At 36.2% G+C, this 26,778-nt stretch overlaps 2 protein-coding genes and 1 non-coding gene across 5 annotated transcripts in view; 2 read left to right on the top strand and 1 right to left on the bottom strand.

Moving 5' to 3' along the window:
• Tpr (translocated promoter region, nuclear basket protein) overlaps positions 1–16,688 on the bottom strand; it is a 66,725-nt gene extending 50,037 nt beyond the window's left edge. Inside the window, exons 1-4 of one of the 2 annotated variants that reach the window (XM_047520123.1) lie at positions 16,303–16,688; positions 14,702–14,806; positions 12,561–12,634; positions 746–842 (exon numbers count right to left, since the gene is read on the bottom strand). In XM_047520123.1, the coding sequence (XP_047376079.1) occupies positions 746–842; positions 12,561–12,634; positions 14,702–14,806; positions 16,303–16,453 (427 nt within the window). In that variant the 5' untranslated portion in view covers positions 16,454–16,688. The remainder of the gene's footprint in view (positions 1–745; positions 843–12,560; positions 12,635–14,701; positions 14,807–16,302) is intronic. The other variant, XM_047520122.1, reaches the window with a different exon arrangement.
• Trnaa-cgc (transfer RNA alanine (anticodon CGC)) lies at positions 15,865–15,938 on the top strand. The gene has a single exon. It is a non-coding gene; the product is annotated as a tRNA-Ala (tRNA).
• A 487-nt stretch (positions 16,689–17,175) lies between the features above and the next one.
• The window catches only part of Odr4 (odr-4 GPCR localization factor homolog), a 32,084-nt gene continuing 22,481 nt past the window's right edge, over positions 17,176–26,778 (top strand). Inside the window, exons 1-4 of one of the 2 annotated variants that reach the window (XM_047521442.1) lie at positions 17,176–17,387; positions 18,662–18,781; positions 22,993–23,127; positions 24,566–24,661. In XM_047521442.1, the coding sequence (XP_047377398.1) occupies positions 18,683–18,781; positions 22,993–23,127; positions 24,566–24,661 (330 nt within the window). In that variant the 5' untranslated portion in view covers positions 17,176–17,387; positions 18,662–18,682. Of the gene's footprint in view, positions 17,388–18,659; positions 18,782–22,992; positions 23,128–24,565; positions 24,662–26,778 lie in introns of those variants that run through there. The other variant, XM_047521443.1, reaches the window with a different exon arrangement.

Below are 26,778 nucleotides of genomic sequence, written 5' to 3'. Positions count from 1 at the left end.
AATTACTACTATCTGATCACCATAATCAGTAAACACTCTAAAGTGACTCTCCTCTGAGAATGAAAAAGTACAGTTCTCTAGTTGAATATTACTGTATAGCAATACAAATATGTGAAAATCTTTCCCTTATTATAAGGAAATAAGAATTTTTAAAAAACTAAAAAAAGGAAACACAATACCAGTAACTATTTAAAAGTCACGTTCACGTAAGTTCATCAGCTATTTACCTTACATGGCTTATTCTACATTCATGTATTTTATATACCTGTGACTTAAATTCCCTTCAGTCTATTTTCAAATACAGGCTTTCTTTTTTAGGTTCTAATATTAAATGCTTACAAACTGAAAGAATGTCTGCATAAAAAAAGGGAATTTAGACTTCACAAATATCTTTAAAATGCTTTCAAGTTCTTGCCTAGCATGTGAGAGACCCTGAGTTCAAAGCCCAGTATTGCTTTAAAAAAAAAAAAAAAAAAAAAAAAAAAAATTTGATATTATAAATAGCATTTTATCTTGATCCAAATTACTACTACTTTGAGATGTTTCTCATTTGGGCATTTTCTAACACTTCTTCCTTGCTAATGGTTTAAAGATACATAAGAAAGAAATAACACAATTTATTATACTGAACTCATACTCAGCTGTAACAAAGAAACAGCAAGAGAAACAGACTGGGGATTACTTCCTAGCACTATCTAACAAGAGAAAATAAAGAATGGAGATAAGACTAAACATTTCTTCATACCTGTTAAATACTCAAGTTCTTGCGATAGTCTCTCATTGGTTCTAACTAAGTCTCTTTTCTCAGCTTCTAATTCTTCTTTTGTTCGTGTAAACTGGCTCTGTAAAAGAAATAATAAATTTGAGAAAACTAGGTTGAGCAGTAATACAGGGACTTGAACATGAAATTATTATTTTAGTTAACATTAGCTACAGTTCAAAAATTTTTCTTTCTCTTACAGTTTATGTTTCAAAAAGTTTAAAGTACTCATGATACCAAGGTTTAGATTCGCTTTTTATTTTGGAAACATTTTTCTGGTGTCACTTTTTTAGCTAAGTACTTAAACAAGATTTTATAGGAAAATTAATGTACTTTTCAATTTTATGACTTCATAACGTTTTGAGAAATATTACTGCATTCATACATTAATTCAAACTATTTCTGAAGAAAGATCCCTAGAAATGGAATTACTTAAAATCCTATCTGGTTGAATAACTTTGTAGTGAGACAAAGACCACTCAAAAAGCTTTTCAACTGGTAAGTACCAATCTCAAGGTACTCAAGCAGAATTATTTTAACAGAGAAATAGATATCAACAGTAATGTGAGAAGAAAAATAACCTTGCTGCTGTTTAAATCTGCATTTTTAAAATTACAAGTAGAGAAACATTTCTCATTGCCACTGACTACTTACATAGTTTCCTCTTTGATTTAAAAAAATTTTTTTTTCCTTTGACTATTTCTTCCTTGAATGATTTACTTGTAATTTTAGAGTAATCATGTATTAATAATATAATCATTCCTTAGTTTTGAATAATGCAGCAATAAACATGGAAGTGCAGATATCTTTACAAGGGGGTGATTTCATTTGCTTTGAAAACATACCCCAAACACAAACCGCTGCATTACATGGTAGTTCTATTTTTTATTTCTTTATGTATCTCCATGCTGTTTTCCAAAATGGTTGCACCAATATACATGCCAACGATATGCTTGGTTTCCTTTTTTCCACATTCTTGCTAACATTTGTTACCACTTATCTCTCATATAATAGCCACCTTTAATGAGTGCGAGATAATATAGTGGATTTAGTTTTTACTTCCCTGATGATTAGTGATGTTGAGAACCTTTTCATGTACCTGGCCATTTTTATGTTTTCTTTGGAGAAAGATCTGTTTTCAAAGTCCTTTGTCCATTTGTTTTCTGCAACTGAGTTTTAAGAGTTCTTTATAAATTCTGGATATTAACCATATTTTTTCCCCATTCCTAGTAGCTGTCTTTTTATTTTGTTATCTTTTTATACGTTTGGATTTATTTCTGGTTCTCTACACTATTCCACTGATCTATGTCTCTGTTTTTATGCCCATACCACAGTTTTGATCACCAAATATAGTTTTACATAAGGAAATGTGAAGCTTCCAACTTTTTTCCCCAGTATTGCTTTTAGCTATTCAGGGTTTTTTTTGTGGCTCCATACAAATATTAGTAGTATTTCTTCTATTTCTATTAAAAATGCCAATGAAATTGTATTCTTACATTAAATTTATGTATTGCTTTGGGACATTATTCTTCTAATCCATGAACACAGGATATCTTTCCATGTATCTGGGTGCTCTTTAATTTCTTCCATCAGTGTTTCATAGTTTTCAATGTATAAACTTTTCGTTTCTTGGGTTAAATTTATTCCTAAAAATATTTTTAAAAAATAGTGTCACAAACGAGATTGCTTTCTTGATTTCTTTTTCAGCTAGGTCACTATTTGTATAAAGAAATGCTACCAATTATTCTGTAGCTTTTTTTTTGCGGGGGGCAGTTACCTGGGGATTGAACTCAGGGCACTAGACTACTTAGTCACATCCCCAGTCCTATCTTGTATTTTATTTAGAAGCAGGGTCTCACTGAGTTGCTTAGTGCCTTGCTATTGCTGAGGATAGCTTTGAACTTGTGATCCTCCTGCCTCAGCCCCCTGAGCTGCTGGGATTACAGACATGTGCCACTGCACCCAGGACTAAGGTGCTTTTGAGGAATCTTTTAAGATTTTCTATAGATAACACCTTGGCATCTATAAGTAAAAATAACTTTACTTTTTTTTTCTGATTTGAATGCCTTTTGTTTCTTTTTGATGTCTGAATGCTCTTGCTAGTATGTCCAGAACTATTAAATAGTTGTGGCAAGAGTAGGCTCTCTGCCTTGTATCTGATTCTGGTAGAAAAGTTTCCAGCTATACACTAAGAAATTTTTTTAAAGACAGAGGTAGTTCCTAGAGTGTGAATCTGGAAAGTCCTCCAAAGGTCCAGGTATTAAAGGTTTGGTCCCCAGCCCATGGTACTACGGAAGGCGGTGGTAACAAGAGGTGGGATAAGTCACTGGAGGCATCTGCTTGGATGGGGTATAGTGGGATGTCAGTCTCTCTACTTCTTCTCTTTCACATTTTGGCCATAAGGAGAATAGTTTGCTCCAGCAAGCACTTCCCACCATGAGTTCATTGTTTGCCACAGGCCCAAAGAACAGAACCAATCAGTTATGGAAAGAAACATCCAAAACTGAACCAAAAAACATCTTTCTTCTTTAAAAGCTTATTTTCTCAGATATTTTGTTATAGCAACAAGAAGCCAACACAATGGTTAAAGATATTTCTTTCTAAAAAGAGATTCAATATGGCGGAATAGAGAAAGTCTTCATGAGCTGCTCCATAGTTTAGGACTCAAGCAGCAGAACTGCTCCACAACAAGAGCAGATATCACCCCAAATAGCCTGTAAGGCCAGATTAGACCTAAGCCCCACCTGCCAGAACTCTACAGCAGCTCCACCCCAGGAGTGCATGTATCTTGTCTGTAAGGACAAAACTCCAACTGACAGTATATTATCCACTCCATCCTACCTCATACTGGAAAGAAAGGAAGTAGAGGCTTATTTCAACCAGCTTCATTCTTATGCCACTCCATCTGGTAGTTCAGAGAGCAACACAAAAAGAGGAAGGGCTTAACAACCCCAGTCCTTGATCTTGCTCTCAGTACATAGCTCAAGAAGAAATGAAAAGAATGGGCATAGGCAGTGACTATCCACTCTCCTTGACTATTCTGACCACCTCCGTGGAGAAGATTCCATCATTTTTCATGAAGAATCTTTTCCTCCTTCTTTTTTCCTTTGTGTATGTGAGCACTTGAGTTCTTTCTGTGCTGATTTGTTCACGGACATATATTCATACACATATGTGGTCCCCCCTCCCTCATTTGTAGCATTTTTTAATGCAGTTATTTTTCCTGGCCTTGTCTTTTGAGGGTTAGGGCATTTTGGTTTGTATACTTGGTTTTGTGTTGTATTGTTTTCATTTATTTCTCTTTTGTCTTTCTCAATTTTCTTCTTCTAATAGCCAAAGTGTATTGTATTCTTTTCCTTTCTCATGTTACTTTATTTCTACTTTTTATTTCTTTCTTTCTTATACATCTCTTCTGCATTCTGTTTTTTTGAAAGTACAAACTCTTCTCTACTTTCCTAGCATATTTTCTTTTCTCTTAACTACACTTTTACCATGTTTTAGAACTAACTAGTTATAAAACTACTGCCCCCACCTGTATTAATGCTGTTACTACTGCTGAGGATGACATTGTTGATACCTGCAGTTCAAAGTCAGATGTAGTTCATTGATATTTTTACAACTGTTGACAATTGTTAACCCCACCGTTTTTTTGTGGTAATTAATGTTGTAGATGTCATAGAAAGAATGGGGTATTTATTTCAATGCTACATATTGTTTGCATTGGTTGTTACTATTGTTTGTTTTGCCCTATTCTGTGTGGTGCTGGGAACCTACAGGGACACTACAACATTAAAGGGGATACACTCTGCTGTTGAACTAAAACCAGCCTTAAGACAGCATATCTTGCTCCACACACAAATTAATGACACTCATTCTTCAGTTATACTTTAATGCAAATAGAAGAGATAAAAGCCCAAACTAATGATGAGGTCCAAAACAGAAATGGATAGGGGTGGGCCCCCAGGTCCCAACTACGAACATCAACTGCTACAGCAAAAACAGAATTAACACAAAGGTTGTGGATGACACACTACAAAGGGGTCTTAACTTAGATCACTGTAGGACATTTTGGCAAGTGAAGACTATGCCCTAAAAAAGGTCCACACATAAGAGCAGAAGAGAAATAACTCCCAACAAATGTATAAAATCCAACATGGAAATAAAAGAAATATGAAAAAACAAGGTAACAACACCTCCTAAAGTTCATAATTCATTAGCAAATGAACCTAAAGATATTGAAAAGATGAATCACACATAAAGAATTCAAAAGAATAATTACAAAAACGATCAACAAATTCCAAGAGAACATAGAAAAACAAGTGAATGAATTAAGGAAGTCAGTACAGGATATGAATGAGAAATTCAATAAAGAGAAATACTGAAAAAGAAATAAACAGAGATCTTGGAAATGTAAGACACAATAAATCAAATAAAATGTTCAGGTAAAATTCTCTAATATAGTAGAGCATGCTGAAGACAGAATCTCAGAGCTGGAAGACAAACTGGCCAATCTTGATCAGAGCATTAAAGAAAAGAAAATAAGTAACCATGATGAGAATATATAAGAACTCTGGGACATGAAGAGACCAAATTTAAGAATCACTGGAATTGAGGAAGGTTGTGAGATGCAGGCTAAGGGAATTAATAACATCTTCAGGGAAATAGTAACAGAAAAATTTACAAACCTTGAGAATGAGATGGACATCCAGATACAGGATACATTCAGAACCCCAAATAGATGAGATTAAAAAAATGTCTCAACAACACATTATAATTAGAATGCCTAACACAGAGAACAAGAATAAAATCTTAAAAGCCTCGAGATAAATGTCAGGTCACATTTAGAGGCAAACCTATCAGAATCACTTTGGATTTCTCAGTACAAACTCTAAAAGCCAGAGGGACTTAGAATGATGTGTTCCAAGTCCTGAAAGAAAATAACTGTCAACCATAACTGCTATATCCAGTAAAGTTATCCTTCAAAATTGAAGAAAAAAAGTCTATGGTAAGCAGAAACTAAAGCAATTCATGACAACTAAACCAGCACTACAGAACATAACAAAATACTCCACACAGAAAAAATAAAAAACAAATCCCAGAGCTCACAAATGAACAAATTTCATTTGAAGAGCAGCTAAGCAAATGAGAAACAGGATGAAAATGAATATCATAAATAAACCGAAATGGCAGGAATTAATAAACATCTCTCTGTAATAACATTGATGTTAATAGTTTTGACACTCCAGCTAAAAAACATAGGATGGCAGAAGGGATTTAAAAAAGAAAGGAAAAAAGACCCAAATATGTTATTTGGAAGAGAAGTACTTCAAAGGCAAAGACAGCCACAGGCTCAAAGTAAAAGAATAGAAATTGATAAACCAAATGAATAGATCAGAAAACAAACAGGAGTCGCTATCCTCTTATCTGACAAAGCAGACTTCAAACCAAAATTAATCAGAAGAGACAAGGAAGGTCACTTCATACTGGTAAAAGAACAATGAACAAGAAGATATAACAATAATATTTATGTCCCAAATATGGGTGTAACTAATTATGTAAAAGAGACATTACTCAAATTGAAACCTTAGGTATACCATGTTATAATAATACTGGGTGATTTCAGAATGCCTCTCTTGCCATTAGGTAGGTTACCAGACATAAACTCAGTTGTTGGGAGTGGCAAATAAATTACTTTGAATTCCATAGCCTTGGAATTCATGCTTGACTGCCGCATCTGGAAATCTTTCCATGTGAAGGAGTAGAAAGACACACCCATTTGCAGGCAGCTGCTATTCATGGGGCCTATTCCGTGCCTGGCATGGAATTTATGAGTTCCATGGCTTTGAATTTAGATGCCTCTAGCTAGCCTTAGGTGAAAGAGATACCAGTGCACCTAAACAGCCTTGAGGCACCAGCTGCCTGAAGGAAGAATAATTACTACACAAGTGATAAGCCCTGACCAGGTCAGTTACCCACAGCATCTGCCTCTTGTTTACCTTGAAGAATCCTTCCTCACAATAAATTCCTTTGACATGTTTCACTATAAAGAAAGCATTCACGGGCTTTTTCCCTTTGTTAGGATCACACCCATCAGGTCTTTTCCATCTGTCAAGACCCTGCTTTCAAAATATTTCTTGTCCTTTGATTTTATTTCAATACTTTTATTTTATTTTGTGGCCTTTTATTTCCAGCCAGCCCACATCTCCAAGAGTTACTTACTCCCTTGCCACACAGGACATAGGCAAGACTCCGTAGTCTGTGGACCTGAAAAATATTTTAAACTAGTGGACTTAACAGACTTCTATACAATATTTTATCCAACAACAGCTGAAAATACTTTCTTCAATGGCTCATGGAACTTTCTCCGAAACAGACCATATTTTATGCCACAGAGCAACTCTTAGCAAATACAAAAAATATATGTATGTAATTTCTTACATCTTATCAGATCATGATAGAATGAAATTAGTAATCAACATGACAGAACCCTTCAAAAACTGTATAAACATACGGAAATTGAAGAATACACTTCTGAATGATGAATGGTGACAGAAGAAATCAAAGGAGATATTTAAAAATTCTTAGATTCAAATGAGAGAAATGATACAGCATATGAGATCCTCTGGGACACAATGAAGGCAGTTCTAAAAGATAAATTTCTAATTGTGCATGCCTACACTAAAAACAAAACAAAACAGAAAGATCAATAAACAACCTAATGATGTATCTCAAGGCCCTTGAAAAGGAACAAACCAATTCCAAACCAAGGAAGGAAATAATTAAGATCAGAGCTAAAATCAATGAAATAAAGAATTTAAAAAAAAATACAAAGGATCAATGAAACAAAGAGTATATTCTTTAAAAAAATAAACAAGATTGATAAGCTCTTAGCCAAACAAACCAAAAGAAGAAAAAAATCCCCAAATTAATAAAGTTAAAGATGAAAAAGGAGAAATCACAACAGACACCATAGAAATCCATCAAGTCATTAAGGGGTATTTTGAAAATTTATACTTCAGTAAACTGGAAAACCTAAAAGAAATAGATACTTCTAGACAAATACAATCTGCCAAAACTGAATCAAAAGGACACAGAAAACCTGTTTGACCAAATAACAAGCAATGAGCTAGAAGCAGTAATAAAAAGTCTCCCAAATAAAGTGAACCTAGGACTAGATGGATTCTCAGCTGAATTCTACCAAACCATTAAATAAGAACTAATACCAATACTCTCAGATTATCCCATGTAATAGAAAGGGATGGAATACTTCCAAATTCATTCTCTAAAGCCTGGCTGGCAAACCACACAGCCTGCCTACTGGTCCCTGCTGAGAAGTGGCAGTGGAGCAGTAAAGTGGCAGTCCCAGTGGTTGGAGTGTGGGTGGCAAACATGGCTCATGCCCACATGGAACTTGCCATGGAGGCGTGGCAGGCCTGAGGCGTGGTGGGCCAGGGCTGAGCCATGGTAAGCTGACTGGTCATCCTGCGGCAGCAAGACTGCATGCAGTGTGGATGCCCACTGCAGCACTGCAGCCCCGTCTGAAGACCTCAACCTCCTGCTTCCTGACCTGCCGTGAGACAATAGAAGTGGGGCAGACTTAAATGAAAGTTAAGACCCAAGACTTGATCAATAATGTTAATACATTTCAAAGCCCTAATTAGTATAAATCTGGACCAAGGGCATCAATATGTTTCCAAACCCTAATTAGCATAATTTTGGACCAATAGCAGTAAACCAAGTGCTATACAAACCTCTACTCTGGCACACAAAGGGAGAGAAAATCTGCTACTGGGTCTACTCTTGCAGGTCAAGAGTTCTGTTCCTGTTCCTCAATAAATCTTATTGTTAAAATCACTCATCTTTGTCTGTGGATTTCCTTCTTTGAATTCACAACACAAGAATCCAGGAAGAAGAAATTGAAGATGAGTTGCTGGGGTCTGCTGCAACACTGGAGGGCATGGCCCACTATTATTAAGACATGCAACACTTCTCAGATGCAGAGGTCTGCAGCTGTGCAGACCTTTTCCTGTCAGCAGAAGAAGTGAAACATGTTGCATCTGAAAACTCCAGTTTAAAGAATACACTCATACCAAAACCAGATAAATACACACCAAGAAAGAAAACAACAGGTCAATATCCCTGATGAACTTAAATGTAAAAATACTTAATAAATACAAGTCCTCACGTTAATAGAACTAAAGGCAAAAATCACAAAATTCAGTACCCATTCATGATAAAAACACTGAAGAAACTAGGATTAGAAGGAACCTACCTCAGTACTGTAAATACTATATGTGAATATCCCAAAGTCAATTTCATAGTGAATGGGGAAAAACTGAAAGCATTTCCTTCAAAATCTGAGACAAGATAAGGATGTTCACTCACACTACTGCTATTCAATACAGTGCAAGAAATTCTAGTCAGTGCAATTAGGCAAGAGAAGAAAATAAAAGGATGAAAATAGGTAAGAAAGAAGTCAAATTATCACTGTTTGCAGATGATATGATCCTATACCTAGAAGATCCAAAAACTCCACTGAAAGACTGTGAGAGCTAATAAATTTGTCAAAGTAGCAGGTTAAAAATCAACATATAAAAAATCAATAGTTTTCTGATGTACCAACAATGAATCTGCTGAGAGAGAAATTAGGGAAAGAAATCCATTTACAATATAAAACAAAACAAAAACAAAAACCACCAAGGAATAAATAGAAAGACCTTCCATGTTCATGGATGGGCAGAATTAATATTGTTAAAATGGTCATACTACCAAAAGCAATATAGTGATTCAATGCAATCCCTATTAAAATACCAATTACTTTCTTCCACAGAACTAGAAAACACAGTCCTAAAATTTATTTGGAAGGGACCCAGAATAGCCAAAGAAATTCTAAGCCAAAAAAGAAATGTTGGAGGCAATATAATATATGACTTCAAATTATACAACCCACATATAATTACAGTAAACTGCAGGTTTCTGGTATAAAAACAGACACACAGACCAATGGTACAGAATAGAAGACACTGAGATAAACCCACACAGATATAGTCATCTAATCCTTGACAAAGGTGCCAAAAACATACACTAGAGAAAGGACAGCCTTTTTAACAAAATGGTGCTGGGCAAACTGGTTATGCACATGTAGAAGAATGAAACTAGATCCCTATCTCTAACCCTGGACAAAAATGAATTCAAAGTAGATCAAAGACCTAGAAATTCAACCAGAAACTATGCAACTACTAGAAGAAAACAAAGGGTCAACACTTCAGCTTTTAGGTCCAGGGAATGACTTTCTCAATAGGATCCCTTAAGCTCAGGAAATAATGCCCAGAGTCAATAAATGAGATAGCATTAAAGTTTCCACACAGCAAAGGAAACAATTATGTATGTGAAGAGAACTTACAGAATGGGAGAAAATCTTTGCTGGCTGCTTTTTTGACTGAGGATAAATATCTAAAATATACAAGAAGTAAAAACTTTATACCAAAAAAAGTCAAATAACCCAATTAATAAATGAGCAAATGAATTAAACAGACACTTTTCAAAAGAAGAAATACAAATGGTTAACAAACATGAAAAATGTTCTTTATTTACAGTTGGGGAAATGCAAACTAAAACTACACTGAGATTTCCCCTCACACCAGTCAGAATACTAGTGTCGTTGAGAATACAAATACGCTGGGTGCGGTGGTGCACACCTGTACTCCCAGCAGCTCGGGAGGCTGAGGCAGGAGGTTTGAGAGTTCAAAGCCAACTTCTGTAACAGCGAGGTGCTAAGCAACTCAGTGAGACCCTGTCTCTGAATAAAAATACAAAATAAAAAGGGGGCTAGGGATGTGACTCAGTGGTTGAGTGCCCTGAGTTCAATCCCTGGTACCCCCACCTCAAAAAAAAATGAATACAAATAATAATACATGCTGGAGAGGATGTGGAGAAAAATCAAACACTTTCATACTGTTTGTGGAATTACAAATTAGTACAGCCAACATGGAAATCAGTATGGAGGTTCCTCGATAGGCTAGGCATGGAACCATTCTATGACCCAGCGATACCACTTGAGGTATTTATCCTTAAGAATTAAAGTTGTCATACAACAATGATACATGCATACCCATATTTACAGCAGCACAATTCACAACAGCAAACCTAGGGAATCGGCCTAGGTATCCATCAATGGATGAATGGATAAAGAAGATGTGGTACATATACACAACGGAGCTATATTCAGTCAGAGAAGAAAATGAAATGATGCCATTTGTAGGAAAATGGATGGAACTAGGGACCATTATGTTAACTGGAGTAAGTCAAACTCAGAAGGCTAAGGGTCGTTATGTTTTCTCTCATATGTGGAAACTAGAGATGAAAAAGGAAAAGAAAGGTGGCAGGGTGGATCTCATGAAAATCAGAGAGGTTAGTAGAGGAAAGGTACCAAGGGGTAGGAAGTAGGGGGGGAGGGCAGAAGTGCTGGGGAGTGATATTGGCTAAATTATATTGTTATATTATGTATTGTGTGCACGTTCAAATATGTAACACGAATCCCATTAGTATGTATAACTATAATGCACAAATGTTAAAAAGGTGAGAAAGTATTGCTTTCTAGTTGCTTTATATTTCAATTAAAAAAAATTTGCAGAGTTTGATTTATTTGCCTAGTTTTTCTGTGCTGCAGATTCACATTTTTTATCAGATTCATGAAGAATTCATGGCATCTATCCTTTGTATTGGGTTTTACTTAAGAACTATATTCTCTTGCTCTCTATGCTGATTCTTATACCAATGTTAATGATCTTAGCTTTGTGAAACATTTTAATATATGGCTAACCAAGTACTTTTTTTTTTTTTTTTTTTGGGTGCTGGGGATCGAACCCAGGGCCTTGAGCTTACCAGGCAAGCACTCTACCGACTGAGTTATCTCCCCAGCCCCTAACCAAGTACTTTTAAACCTGTATTTCTTTTTCAGAATTATTCTATTTTTTTCCAATCTCCTTCACAGTGATGTTATTAAATTTCAACCTATTTCATTTGAATTTGAGTCAAAATACTTTTAACCAACATATATTAATTTGGAACATGCTATATCTCCATTTATAAAGGTGTATTTTCAGTAGTGTTTTTTAATTTCCTTAATATTTGAGTTTGTATTTCTTGAGAAATTATTTCTAGCTATGTCATGGGACTTCTGTGTTCCTATTCAGATTCTGGGAGTAGAATTTTGTCTTTCTTTCAAAGATATGAAAACAATATCAAATGCAAATCTTCAGAAAGAAATGTTAATAGTTCAAAGTTTGATCTGATTAAAGAATCACTGGATATGACTATATTAAACAGGTCAGCAATGCTTATAATCAAATTCAATGTTATTCTTATCAGTGCTCTAAGGAAATGATTACCAATGTGGTTCCACTTAAAAAACTAGTTCAAAACATCTGGAATAGTGCATTGTTGTAGACTTTTTACTCAGTAAAAGAAATGCCCAATCTGTCAAAATAACACAAAACTATCCAATTAGGAAATCTGCATACTCATATTTTGTTGGTAGCATTTGCTAGTTGGACATATTCCATTTTTTTAAAATTTATTTTTTATTTATTTATTTTTTTAGTTGTCCATGGACCTTATTTTATTTATTTATATGTGGTACTAAGGACCGAACCCAGTGCCTCATACCTGCTAGGCAAGTGCTCTTCCACTGAGCACACTCCTAGCCTGGACATATTTCATTTTACCACTAACATCTAATAAACAGAAACCTTCCTTGAGAATATTTACAATTAACTTTATACATAGGAATACCCTTTACCTGAATGGAAATGTTACGATCCTGGGCAATTTCAAGTTCTTTGTTTTTCTCAGTTAGTGCTTTCAGTTGACTATCTAGATAAAAGATAATTTTAAACATATGTACATTAGCTTGAATCTTGCAATAAGTGTGTTTATTCAACTGCCATGCTTACACTATTTTAAAACAAAGACTGAAACCCAGAAAGACTGAATTGTAATCACATTCTAGATTGATGTTTATATCACAAAGGTACTCTACTCTTGACCAAAATTTTGAATATGCTATAGTGTCCAAAATCAAATGTATAATAATTCTACCAATGTCTATATCAAAAAAACGTAGTTATCAATTTTCTTATTTTTCACCATCATCTACAGAAACCAACATGTTATAAAAAACTATATCATAATTGATTTAGAAATGAGAAAATCAAGTAAAAATGATAGCATTAAAGACAAAATATCATTTAAACAAATAAAATACATGTAGTGAATCATAACAGAGATTTGCCAACTCCACACTTATTCCTCTAAAAGAGTTCCTTTAACATGAAAGAAAAAGTGATGTTTGATACTCAATGATTAATCTCTCAATATCTACTTCATAATGGCCTCTTTCATTACAGTTTCTCTCCTAAACAAATGCAGATACTTAGAAATAATACTTTTTGAAACTTTCCTACACAAAACATATCTATATTATATTCTAGCAATTTAATGAACAAATACATCATTACTAATTCTAATCTTTACTTCTATTTAAGCAACAGATCATAAAAGGAGAAAAAAACCCTACTAAATTAATGTAGATTTCCTATTTTGCTTTACTTAATGCTTTTCAGACTTAAAGATCTAGAATTATCTTTATACAAAAAAAAAAAAAAAAAATAATAGTACACCCCAGGAAGATATCTGGTCTTTGTGTAGGTGCACCCTATATGCTCTTTCACCCAGATTAATTAAAGCTGTAAAAACAGCCATTTTCATGAAATTTGTTAGCACCACTGATGAACAGATCCTTTTATTTGCTTTGTCAAGGAAAAGTTATGTATAGATAATGAACCAGATCTAGCTATTTATCCAGCACATATAACCATACCATCAGCTATGTAAATCATGTTTTAGAGTGCAGCGTGCCAAGAGTAGCTAAAATACATGTTAAAGCCCAAAGAATCAATAAATAGACTTGTTAAGAGAAAGTTGAAATTTTAATATTCCCTTGATTATGAGCTTTGTTTCTCAAAATTAAAATCAAGCTATATTTAAAAGAAATTAATTATGCCCTTCCTCTATTAAATGTTTCCTGACAATTGCTTTCTTTTATAGTAAGAAATGTGTACACATCATTCCCCTAAGAATGTCAGGATATTTAAGATCTCATATACTATCCAGAATTTAATGATAGAAGAAAACTAAAAGAATTGGCTACCTGTCATTCACAAAAACTAGGCTGAAAGAGGAAAGACTGAGATTCAAAAATGTTTTTAAAAATAACAGAATAAAGAAAATCAAATACTGGAATTAGTAGGCTTTAATCTGTCAACATAAAATAATTCTATCACTCCAATTGTTCAGTTGCGTACTGCTTTAGCATTTTTGATAACTTTCAAAAATATCTTATTTGATATGTAAAGCTGTACATGTACAAGCACATGTGGGCCTACCAATTTAAAAACCATCAGACATTGCTTTGATTTACATATGGCTAAACCACTTTTAATAGCAAAATCAGAACTAGAACCCATGTATTGCTGGGTGCAATGGTGGATTCTGTCACACCATAACTCTGAAGGCTAAAGTAGGAGGAGGATTCCAAGTTTGAGACCAGCCTCAGCAACTTAGCGAGACTCTCTCTCAAAATAAAAAATAAAAAGGGCTGCAGATGTGTCTCAATGTTAATTGTTCCTGGGTTCAATACTCAGTATCAAAAAAACAAAACAAAATCAAAAAACTTCAGGTCTCATGATTATTAAGCCCAGTGTTCTTGAAGTCTTTACTGAGTTAAAAATCAATGTCACCATAAATGAAAACTTACTTTCATTAAGTAATACTTAACCAGTGTTTTCATATTCAGTAAGCAAATGTTTTCAAAGAACACAAGGAGTATCTGGAGATCTCAATGCTCCAAGAATGCTTATAAAGATATAAATAAATACTTACTGAGTTTCTCTAGCTCAAGCCGCAAGCTTTGGCACTCACGTGTTTCATTTACAAGTCTCTCCTGACTGTGGGATAACCTCTTTTCTATCTCGAAGTACTGTTGTTCTACAGAAAGCAAGTTAAAAAAAAAATTAGAAAACCAAACACATTATTAATGCTGCTAATTTCTAATGACTTTGATTTTAAAATTTAAGATACAAAATAGAACTGCGCTCTAAATAAGAGAATCTAACAAAAAGATTAAGCACTCAAAAGGATTCATCTAACATTTCCAACTGACATATGTGACAAAAGAAAATAAGACCTAAAAGGGTATCTGTAAATGAACTTCTTCAAGGCAGGCAAGATGTCATATGTGTTAGTATTTTCCCCAGACATCAATAGACTACTTGGCATAAGGCAGATTGAAAAAAGTATTTATTAAATGGGAAAATTTGGGGGGGTTAAAAACTTGTTTTAAAAGGTTTGTTGTATAATACTCAAGCATGAAATTACTAAGCTTTTATATAAAAATAAATGTGTAAACCTCCCAAGAGAAGAATCAGTCTGCTTCAGCACAGTAGCCAGCACACAACTAATGCTCAATATTTACTGTGCAAATTACTGGACACAATTCAGTGTACTGTATTTAGCTTTGGAGTTCTGAGAACTGCCTACTTTCAAGATCAATTCTGTTTGATAATTACACTTCTATGAAGTGAAAATCTATTCAGATGGAAATTTCCCGGCAATCTAGCATAAAAAAAATTAATTTTCCCAAATAGCAAATCAAAAACACAGATAGGAAATTTGTATTTTATTAACTATAATCACTATATTCTTAATGTTTTTTCAAGGATGTTCAAGACACTATTGTGGATAATTTTCTTATTTGAAGGCCCACTATCGGTAAATACAAGTAGATCAACAGTTATTTTCTATGAAACTCCAACTTTTAGAGAGAAATAAGATATATTAATTTTTTTACTGCAAGTTCACTGTGTTTCCAGTGCTGTCTTTTACACCTAAACTTGTTTTGGGGAACACTAATTCGATATGGGATCATGGGGCGACACATATACCAACTAACAAGTGCACGAAGTAGTAGTCATCAAGCAAAGCCTAGGAATGAAGGTGACAAGAATATAAAGCGAAATTACTGCCATTTAAAATGCATCAAGGGCTGGGGATATAGCTCAGTTGGTAGAGTGTTTGCCTCGCAAGCACAAGGCCCTGGGTTCAATCCCCACTACCGCAAAAAAATAAAATAAAATAAAATGCATCAAAAGAGATCAGGTTCTGTAGACATGAAGGGATCGAGTATGCAGACTTTCAGAAGCCTGGGGTAAAGAAACAATTTTTGTTTGTTGGACAAACCTAAGACTCCCTAGGTGAGGTCAGTCTAATTACAAGGAAAAGCGGATTTCGATTTGGAAAAACAGCAGCAGATCCTTCTCATCAAACTAGGAGAGAAGTAGGCAGCAGAAGGCCGAGGGCGCTCCCGAGCCCTGAAAGAGATGTTAACAGAAAATGTCGCAGCTTCTGAACAGAGAGCGAGGGTGCAAGGCGGAAGATCGGCCACGGCTCGGAGTGGCCGAGGGCGGGAAGAGCATCTTGCTTACCGCTCTCCACCTTAAATTTCTCGTGCCGCCCCTTCAGGCCGTCGATCTCGGACTGCTGATCAGCAAGGAACTTTTCAAGTTTGTTCTGGACGGACTTAGGCAGCTTGTTCAGCTCCGTGCGCTCCAGGACTTGCTGCAACACCGCCGCCATGTCGATCGGGCCGGCGGCAGCGGCCGACGGAGCACAACCGGAGAAGAAAGGCGAAGGACAGGACCCCGAAGCCGGGGACGCAGCGTCTGCAGCCTCTGTCGGCGGCTCGCGCGCGCCTGCCCGCCGGAGACTCCCGCGGCGGGACCCTGGGAAATCGAGTCCCGCGTTATGAGGGCAGCGCCTGACGGGCCACGGCGCCCGCGCCCACCGTGCAGGCGCCGCCGGAAGCTGTGCAGCCTGGGAATCCGAGTTCAGAGGCGGCCTCCGACCCCGCCAAGCACTTCAGTTTCCGGGTCCCAGCCCCAACCGCTCCACTCCTCGCAGGCCTCTGGGAAACGTAGTGCTTTTCTCCTTCCCTTCCGTGGCTCCCGGCCCCGCACCACCGTTCCGCTTCCTCCTCTCTCCCCGCCCCCCCGGCTCTCCTCCTTCGGCCGCATGGCCACTGTCCACGCGGTGGCGCCAGAGACATACTCGTCAACCCATTTCCCTCCCTGAAGAGCAGGGCGGCCTTACCGTCAAAGCCACGGGATGCCATGGGTCGTCCTCTTTGGCGGCTTCTAGACACTGAGCCACTAGAGGGCATCGGTCCCGGCAGGGCCGCACGCCAGGCTCTGGGCTACCGCCACGCTCTCAATGGCGCCCGGAAGGGGGCGGGGTGACGACCGCGGCCGCAGTGGCTGCAGAGCGGCGGCGAAGGGAGCGGGGGGACCTCGTGCGTCATCCGTCTGCGTCTCCTGACTCGAGACCCTGGGTTTGGAGTGGGAAGTGAGGTGTGATAAGCGGGTCGCTTTCTGATGAATTCACTGGCTGTGGAATTGGAACCGGAGGGCAGTCTCGCCTCCAGAGCCTGGTACTCGTGCCTCCTGTCCCCTCTTCTCTTGTGCTCCGACGGTTCGAGAGATTTATCTGCCACGCGTACACATCCTGAGAACAGGTGAGCCAGATGAGCTGGTAATAGGTGCGTGTCTAGGTGCGTGTGTGCGTGTGTGTGCGTGCACACTCGGGCAGCGAGAAGGGACTTGGTGCAGGAAACATATGGACTGTCATTCCGGTGTCCGCTCAAGTCCAGTTCTGACGATCTGACCTTGTGTGACTCCCTCGTACCCGGGTGCATTTGGTGATTTCACAGGAACTTAAGTGATTCAACGAGAATTCAAGGAGCCCAGTTCATTCCCCCCCCCCCTTGGAAGAGGATTAAAAAGAAACCAAGAAGAGTTTAAACGTAGCCTGTGTTTTAAGGTGACATTAAAACGTTATGTTGATTTTTTTTTTTAATGGGAACAGTTGTAACAAAAGTTACATTCTTAAAAACCATTTGTCACCCTGCCACCATTAACAGAGCTACTTGTTTCCAGATGATAATTCTGCAGTTTCTAAGCTCAGTCTGTAGTTTGCTTCATGTTTGGTTACTCTTTCGGAAAAATTATGAATTTCTTTATTGACAATAAGGCATGCCTAGTGTCACCTGCCCTGCAGTAACGCAGTCAAGGGCCTTCTGTGAGTACATGATTTAGTTCTCCGATGAAATGTATTATTTTTCTCTTATCTTTACTTTTGAATTCGCTGTGAAGACATTTAAGAATCACAAACAAAAGCATCTCATGAATATTTTGTGATAACGTAAAATCAGGTTTTACCTAGAATAACGTTGATTTTCCTCTCCCAATATTTTATATGTAAAACACTTTAAATAAGGTTGCTGTATAAGAAGTACTGCCATTTGAGAAATGCAGATAGTCTTTACTTAGACTGACAGAATCCTGAAATTAGAGAGGTTTTCAGATCATCCAAGATCTGAATGCTTTACATTTTAGATTAGGAAGCCAGAGTTCAGGAGGTTGATTATTTCAAGTCACATCAGAAATAAAACTATTAAGAAATCCATCTAAAGTAAGAAATCAGGTGTTTCAAGTGATAGTTTAGTGTCCTCTCCCTTATTCCAAGTTTGAGAAATAGGTGTGATCTCTCATGTCAACTTTGGTTTATTTATTGGTAGTCATTTTCTATAGCACCATGTTGAAAAGAATTGTGGTGCTATATTTGAACTTTGCTAGGAAGAGTACTTTGTTTAATAAGCAATCACTGGAAGACATGAGGTAGTATTTGGATAGTACCATTTTTTTCTTAACTATACTACCCCCTACTAAAACATCAAGAGTTCTATTTTTACCTAATAATGCTATATACATTTTTTTCCTTGTAATTTAGGAGTTGAATTAGTTCTCAATAATGGGAAGAACCTACATTGTAGAAGAGACTGTTGGCCAGTATCTTTCAAATATCAGTCTCCAAGGAAAAGCTTTTGTCTCTGGTCTTTTGATAGGACAGGTATGTACATTTATTGATATAATAAATAATTTGTTTATATAAATTAATGCTGTTACATAATAATAAGTTTAAGATTAGGGGATTGAAGTAAATCTGAAGTGACTCTTTGAGGAAACAAAGTAGGACAGATCTAGCCTAGGTTTTTTCAAGTCACACACATTCCCTTTTGCTGATACTGAAAGTAATGTAATGTAGAAACTCCAAAATTTGAATTTTTCCTGACCAGTTCATTCACATTTGATTGTCTTTCCAAAGCATTTTGTACCCGCTTCTAATCTTTATTAATTCCTGGTTGTCCAGGTCTTTACCAGAAATGCTTTTGACAGTTTTATTTACCTTCTGGTTCGTCTTATCTCAGATTTAGAGCAAGCAGTGATCATATTTTTGTTACATGCTGTTATTTCCATCTTACTGAATTTAAAAAAAAAATCTTGGAGAGAAAGCTTTTGGGGGAAATTTGGAAATTAGACCATCTCCGTTATGGTTAAGCCTTAACAATCAGCATTGAATAGAACAGACATTTGGACAGTTATTTTACAAAACATAAGCAACCACTTGATATTTAAGACTAGTACTAAATAATGGTCTTAATGTGACAATTTTTCTTTCTGCCTCTCTTGGTCTGATGCTTTGGAACCTTCAAATTGCATAATTAACTCCTTGTTATGATTCTGTTAACATCCCTAAGGTATTTTCTCTTAAAATTTGATGGCTCAGGTTACCTACTGTTAAAGAATGTGCTGGGCTGGAGGGGCAACTCATGACAGAGCTCTTGTCCAGCATGTGCAAGGCCCTAGGTTTAATTCCCATCCAAAATACCCCATATTAAAAAAAAAAGAAAAAGGAATACACTGCCCAGAGGACTTAGTTCTTCATGATATTCAGGTTTTCTACATCATTATTCATGAGTGTGGTTAATGTCAGTTTAGCCCTCAGAGAAATGTTCATTTTCAGAGTTTCCAAAAATGAGATTTCTTGTAAGACAGAGGGCATATCTGCACTGTTCAACCAGGTAGTGCCACCGTTGAAGACCCCTCCTTAGCCAGCCATACTGCCTTCTTGGCAGTGACCTGAACTTTTTTTTTTGTATATATATATATATTTTTATATTTTTATTGTAAACAAATGGGATACATGTGTTTCTCTGGTTGTACATGAAGTAGAGGCATACCATTTGTGTAATCATACATTTACCTAGGGTAATGGTGTTTGATTCATTCTGTTATTTTTTCCTTCCCCCCACCCCTCCCACCCCTCTTTTCCTTCTATTGAGTCCCTCCTTCCTCCATTCTTGCCCCGCCCTCCCACCCCCCATTATGTATCATCATCTTGCTTATCAGCGAGATCATTTGTCCTTTGGTTTTTTGAGATTGGCTTATCTCACTTAGCATGATATTCTCCAATTTCATCCATTTGCCTGCAAATGCCATAATTTTATTCTTCTTTATGGCTGAGTAATATTCCATTATATATATATATATATATATATATATATATATATATATGTATGTATCACAGTTTCTTTATCCCTTCATCAATTGAAGGACATCTAGGTTGGTTCCACAATCTGGCTATTGTGAATTGAGCAGCTGTGAACATTGATGTGGCAGTATCTCTGTAGTATGCTGATTTTAAGTCTTTGGGTAAAGGCCAAGGAGTAGGATAGCTGGGTCAAATGGTGTTTCCATTCCAAGCTTTCTGAGGAATCTCCATACTGCTTTCCAGAGTGGCTGCACTAATTTGCAACCCCACCGGCAATGTATGTGTGTGCCTTTTTCCCCACATCCTCGCCAACACCTATTGTTGCTTGTATTCTTGATAATCGCCATTCTAATTGGGGTGAGATGGAATCTTAGGGTAGTTTTGATTTGCATTTCTCTTATTACTAGAGATGTTGAACATTTTTTCATATATCTGTTGATTGCTTGTAGATCTTCTTCTGGGAAGTGTCTGTTCATTTCCTTAGCCCATTTGTTGATTAGATTATTTGTATTCTTGGTGTACAGTTTTTTGAGTTCTTTATAGATTCTGGAAATTAGTGCTCTATCTGAAGTATGAGTGGCAAAGATTTTCTCCCACTCTGTAGGCTCTCTCTGCACATTGCTGATAGTTTCCTTTGCTGAGAGAAAGCTTTTTAGTTTGAATCTATTCCAGTTATTGATTCTTGCTTGTATTTCTTGTGCTATGGGAGTCCTGTTGAGGAAGTCTGATTCTAAGCCGACATGTTGAAGATTAGGACCTACTTTTTCTTCTATAAGATGTAGGGTCTCTTGTCTGATTCCAAGGTCCTTGATCCATTGTGAGTTGAGTTTTATGCAGGGTGAGAGATAGGGGTTTAGTTTCATTCTGCTGCATATGGATTTCCAGCTTTCCCAGCACCATTTGTTGAAGAGGCTATCTTTTCTCCATTGCATATTTTTGGCACTTTTGTCTAGTATGAGAAAATTGTATTTATTTGGGTTTGTGTCCATGTCCTCTATTCTGTACCATTGATCTACCTGTCTATTTTGGTACCAATACCATGCTGTTTTTGTTACTATTGCTTTGTAGTATAGTTGAAGTTCTGGTATTGCGATACCCCCTACTTCACTCTTCCTGCTAAGGATTTCTTTAGCTATTCTGGGCTTCTTATTCTTCCAGATGAATTTCATGATTGCTCGCTCTATTTCTATGAGTTACATCATTGGGATTTTAATTGGAATTGCATTGAATTTGTATAGCACTTTTGGTAGTATGGCCATATTGACAATATTAATTCTGCCTATTCAAGAACATGGGAGATCTTTCCATCTTCTAAGGTTTTCTTTAATTTCTTTCTTTAGTGTGAACTTCTTTTTGATTCAGGTAACTTAACATCTAATATGGGGGTCTTTTTGTTAGAAATTTTTTATTCAAGTTTTTTCCTTCCCTTTATTTAAAAAAAGGGAAGAGTGTCAGAGAAAGATGTGATCAATAGAGATAAAAGGTCAGGAATAAAGATGGTCTTCCAAACTTACCCTGCTGGATACATGCTACTTTGAGAGCTTAGCAAATAAGTTCTTGACAATTTAAGGCCTTTCTTCCAATCTGTCTTCATGCTGTCTTTTTATTCCTTCCAGTTTTCTACAGCTTTTTCTTTTTATTCCAGAGCTCATCGCTTTTCTTTCCCTCAAACTTGCTTGTTTCCAACTCTTAGTGCCAGTTTCTTTTTCTTTATTAAACATTTTATGAAAAAAGAGGAGCTTCTTTTAATCAGTACCTGTATTTTTTTCCTGTGTACATTTGAACATAACTTTCTGAAAGTAAATTCTCTAGAAATAATTAATCTTCCTTCATTTTCTATCCTGAGATGATGCTAATTATCATTAAGGAGTTTCAGGTCCTATATGAAGATAACATCATTCTAATGATACCAAAAGCTCAGTCTTTGTCCCTGTTGCTGATCCAATAATGGGAACAAGGTTTTGAGAAAAAGCAAAGGAGAAACACAGAGGACTGTTGTCCCAGAAGCTATTATTCTTCCTCCCAGGGAAAACGCAGGGCTTTTAAAAGAAGGGGCTGGGGTTGTGGCTCAGTTGTAGAGCATGTGCCTGGCATACATGGGGTACTGGGTTCAGTCCTCAGCAAGGAGTGGGCTCCAAACATTATCACTAGATAAAACTGATTAGTTACATCAGGGGTCCTTGGGAGCTATTGTTCCAGTTCTCAGGTTTGGAGTTTCTTTATTCTTGTGGGCAGGATTACTTTTTTGGGTAGTGAAGGACACAATAGCTTAGCCTGGGACAGGAAAAATGTTAGTCTTCTTTGTCCTGCTGTTCGGGAGGAGGAAAAGGAGAAGAAGAAGAATAGAGAAAACAAAACAAAACCATGTCAGTTTTAAATCTACTTGTGGGCAAGTAGCAGAGTTTGTACTCAAAGCATAAAGTGAACCCCTGTTAGGCTAACTTGCATCATCAGCCTTATTTTCAGTCTTTTTAGGAAACTTTCACTGTAATTTAACTGAGCTGATCAATGTTCCCTAAGTTTATCATTTGATAATGAAAATTAATTTTAACAAGCACAGATTTCATTATAATATGGATATTAACTTGGTACAAATATTCCATTATAAAAAGGGTAACTTGGTACAAATATATTCAGTTTTTATATGTCCTAAGAGCTGAGGTTTCTGATTTCTTAATCCGATAAAGCTTTGTAAAGCTCTAATACACTTTTATAATTTGTTTTTGAAGTGTTCTTCACAAAAGGATTATGTGATTCTTGCCACTAGAACACCACCCAAAGAAGAGCAAGATGAGAACCTCAAACATCCCAAAGCTAAGTTGGATAATTTGGATGAAGAATGGGCCACAGAACATGCCAACCAGGTAATGGTATTTATCTCTTTATATAGTTAAGTTTGTATTTATTTGACTAACAAGAAAAAACACTTTGTTCTCGTTGTTAGACTAGGATTTCAGAATACTTCTTAAATAACTGCCAATGGGATTCAAAACAGCTTTATAGAAGGCTCTGGACTTGAAGGCTGAGTAAGACTTTGCCAACAGAAGTCAGAGCACATTGAATACAGCTAGAACAATATTGATAAATGAACCAGAGGCATAGAGGGAAAAAGTATGTTGGGAGAATAGCAAGCAATTAGGTATAGAGTTGAAACTTGGAGAATGTAGAAGAATATAATTACACATAAGACTGGAAGGGGCCAGTTGATTGATAAATTTTGAATGGTGTCCCAAGGAACGTATTGGGAGATGTGGTCGACTTTCAAAGCTTCTTATTTTGAGAAAGGGATAGTGTGACTGATTTGCCAGTAATTTAGAAGATAACTTTTATATCTTGGAACAGTGTGTGTGCAGAATAGAGAGACTGGAAATAATAGAAAATGTATAGTTGGAGTGTAGTCCAAAAAGTGACATGTCCCCTAACTAGGGGAACAGGGCAGCAGAGGCATCTGTTTATTAATTGCTATATCCTGAGTGTCTAGCATAGTGTTTCCATAGTTTTTAATGGGAGCTCTGAAATACTGGATAAATGAATGCCTGAATAGATAGACACAGTAGATTGTACTTCTTGGCCATATGATTTCAGAGAAAGTGCTAGAACCAAGATAAAGTAGATTGGAAGTGAAGAGATATGGGGTGATAAAAGCTAAAGATGACTGAGAATGTTAGCATGGGTATCTAGGAGGACAGTGTTGGCAATATGAGAGGAAGAAATAGAATAGAATTCAGACGTGTGCAAATATAAGAGAAAGTCAATTCAGGATGAGGGAATACCCTAGGAAGGGCACAGTTATGAAGCCTAGGGATATGTAGTAAAACTGTGAGCAGTTTTTGACTGATACTTAAATATTTCTGGGAAAGTGGTGTCAAATGAGGTTCAGAACATCAGATTGACTAGATTCTAGAAAGACTGAAGTACGAGTCTAATACAAAGATGTTTATTTTATTTTGTTGATTGTGGGAAACCATTGAAAAGATTTCAGAAGTTATATTAGTCTTTCAATCTTTTGAGAAAGGAGTATATATATTGATGTAGCTGAAGGATGTTGTTATGAAGTGATTTTATTTATAAAGTAACCTTAATGTGAAAAGCCGAGGACACTCTAGAAAGACTGTGAACATAATGATATCCCATTCATCTTTGTTACCATGTTTCTCCTTATTTTGACTGATTTTTCAATTGTCCCTACTTCGATGTTATGTATATAGTTGGTACTTGGTAAATACTTGGTAATTTAATATTTGTTTTCTTAGAAAAGTATGAATATGCTTATGGGAACTAATAAACTATTTTTGTTTTTAGGTATCCAGAATGCTACCAGGAGGACTTTTAGTTCTTGGAGTATTTATTATTACAACTTTGGAACTGGCAAATGATTTTCAGAATGCCCTGCGCAGAGTAAGTGTGAAATATCAGAAATTCTTAATGAGTCAGTTATATATTTTTTAATTAATTTTTTGTGTATGCAGTTACCCTAGGTATATTTAGATTAGTTTTGCATAATTCATTATGCTAGGATTATGTGGAAATAGCCTTTTCTACCCAGTTACTTGGATATCTTGAATGTAAGGAATGTAAATATTATTTTCAACCAAAGCTACATGTTCTAAAAGATTTTTACTTTACAGATATGAAACAAGTCATAATGACTTAAGAATTTTTCTTGTGCAATAGTAGTTTCTGCTGGATTGCTATAATGTGAAATTATTCTGTTCAGTTTTCTTAAGATCCTGAGAATAAAACGTAAATAGCGAATATACAGAGCATATATCCTAGATTCCGTGTGTATTTTGTTTTATTCTTCTATCAGAATTGGGTAACCTTGTCCCAGACTGTTTTCTCTTAAACCTAAACTTAAATCAAACTCGGTGCAGGCAATTTTCATCTCTATTAGTACTTAAGACCCAAGTAAACTTTCACGCCTCAAGAGAGAAAATAGAACCTTATACTCTTCAGAAGTATAAAATCCCACAGATTCCCCAAAGAAATTTTTTTTTATTATTTTACAGACTGCATTTTGATTCATTGTATACAAATGGGTATAACTTTTCATTTCTATGGTTGTACACAATGTAGATTCATACCTTCATGTAATCATTTGTCTACATAGGGTAGTACTGTTTCATTGGACTATCTTTCTGTCCCCCACCCTGTCCCACCCCATTTTCCTCTACACCATCCAAAGTTCCTTCATTCTTCTCTTCCCCCCGACACCCCCCCATTATATATCGTCATCCACTTAACCAGAGAAAACATTTGGCCTTTGGTTTTTTGGGCTTGGCCTATTTCACTTAACTTGATATTTTCCAGCTTCATCCATTTACTAGCAAATGCCATAATTTTATTCTTCTTTATGGCTGAGTAATATTCCATTATGTGTATATACCACAGTTTCTTTATTCATTTATCTATTGAAGGGCATCTCAGTTGGTTCCACAATCTAGCTATTGTGAATTGAGCTGCTATGAACATCGATGTGGCTACATCACTGTATTATGCTGATTTTAAATTTTTTATTTAAAAAAATGTGCAGCTTAGAACCCAAGGTGCTACAGATCATTCCAGTTTTGTGGCCTCTCCTATCACATGTCCCACTCCCCAGTCTTTGGTATTCATGCCTGAGAATAAGCAAAGACAATAGAGGTCTTCCCTTCTTTGGCAAATTGTTCATACTTCTACTATCATTTCCCTTTTAAGTAAATTTACCTGTTTCACTATAGCTCATGATCTTCGGCCATTTGAGATACAGTTTAAATATTTATATATTACATGTATTTAACGTTATGAGCATTGCTTGTGCGTGCTTTTGTGGTTGGTGCTGAATTGAGTGATGTATATATATATTCAGTGTTAGAAAGCCCGTCAGGTCCTCCTTCCTTTTGCTTTGGTATCTTGTTCTTAAGAATGTATTTTAGAAATGCTGTATCTTAGAAATTGTCAAGTTTCAATTATCTAACTTTGTTTCTATTGGTCTATACTGAAAGACATTGTAAGGAATAACCTTATAAAACTTGTTAATCTCTTCTGCAGGGTTTATTGTTAAAAATGTTGGACATCATATTATAAAATATTTTATTTCTGCGTGAAATTTCTTTGATGTCATCACCAAGAAAGTTGTACCTCTTTTGATCAGTTTTTTGTTTTCAGTTTATGGACTATCTTAATTAGATAACAAATCAGATTTCTCTCTGCATGTTAGACTACATTTATGACAGCCTTACCCTTGTTTCACACATGCATTTTGTAATGATTTCTGATACAGATTTATGTCATTATTCTGATTTTTTTCACTTTTAATCTGTTATTGCTCTATTTTTTGTGTCCTTATACATTGCTATAAATCTTGTGACTTTGAAATAAGAAATGCCCAATTGGTAACATGCTGCATTTTTGTAGTTAAAATCATGTTATTTCTCATTCTAATTAAAATAAAATCTCTGTTCTATATTTTATGTAAATGCTGGTTTGCCCAAAATCAATTTTTCATGTCCAGTTAATAATTAATGACACAGAAT

This window comes from Sciurus carolinensis, chromosome 12, assembly GCF_902686445.1.
Source record: "Sciurus carolinensis chromosome 12, mSciCar1.2, whole genome shotgun sequence".
Lineage (NCBI taxonomy): Eukaryota > Metazoa > Chordata > Mammalia > Rodentia > Sciuridae > Sciurus > Sciurus carolinensis.
The sequence above is the reverse complement of the archived record's forward strand: the minus strand, read 5'-3'. Positions and strand labels throughout refer to the sequence as shown.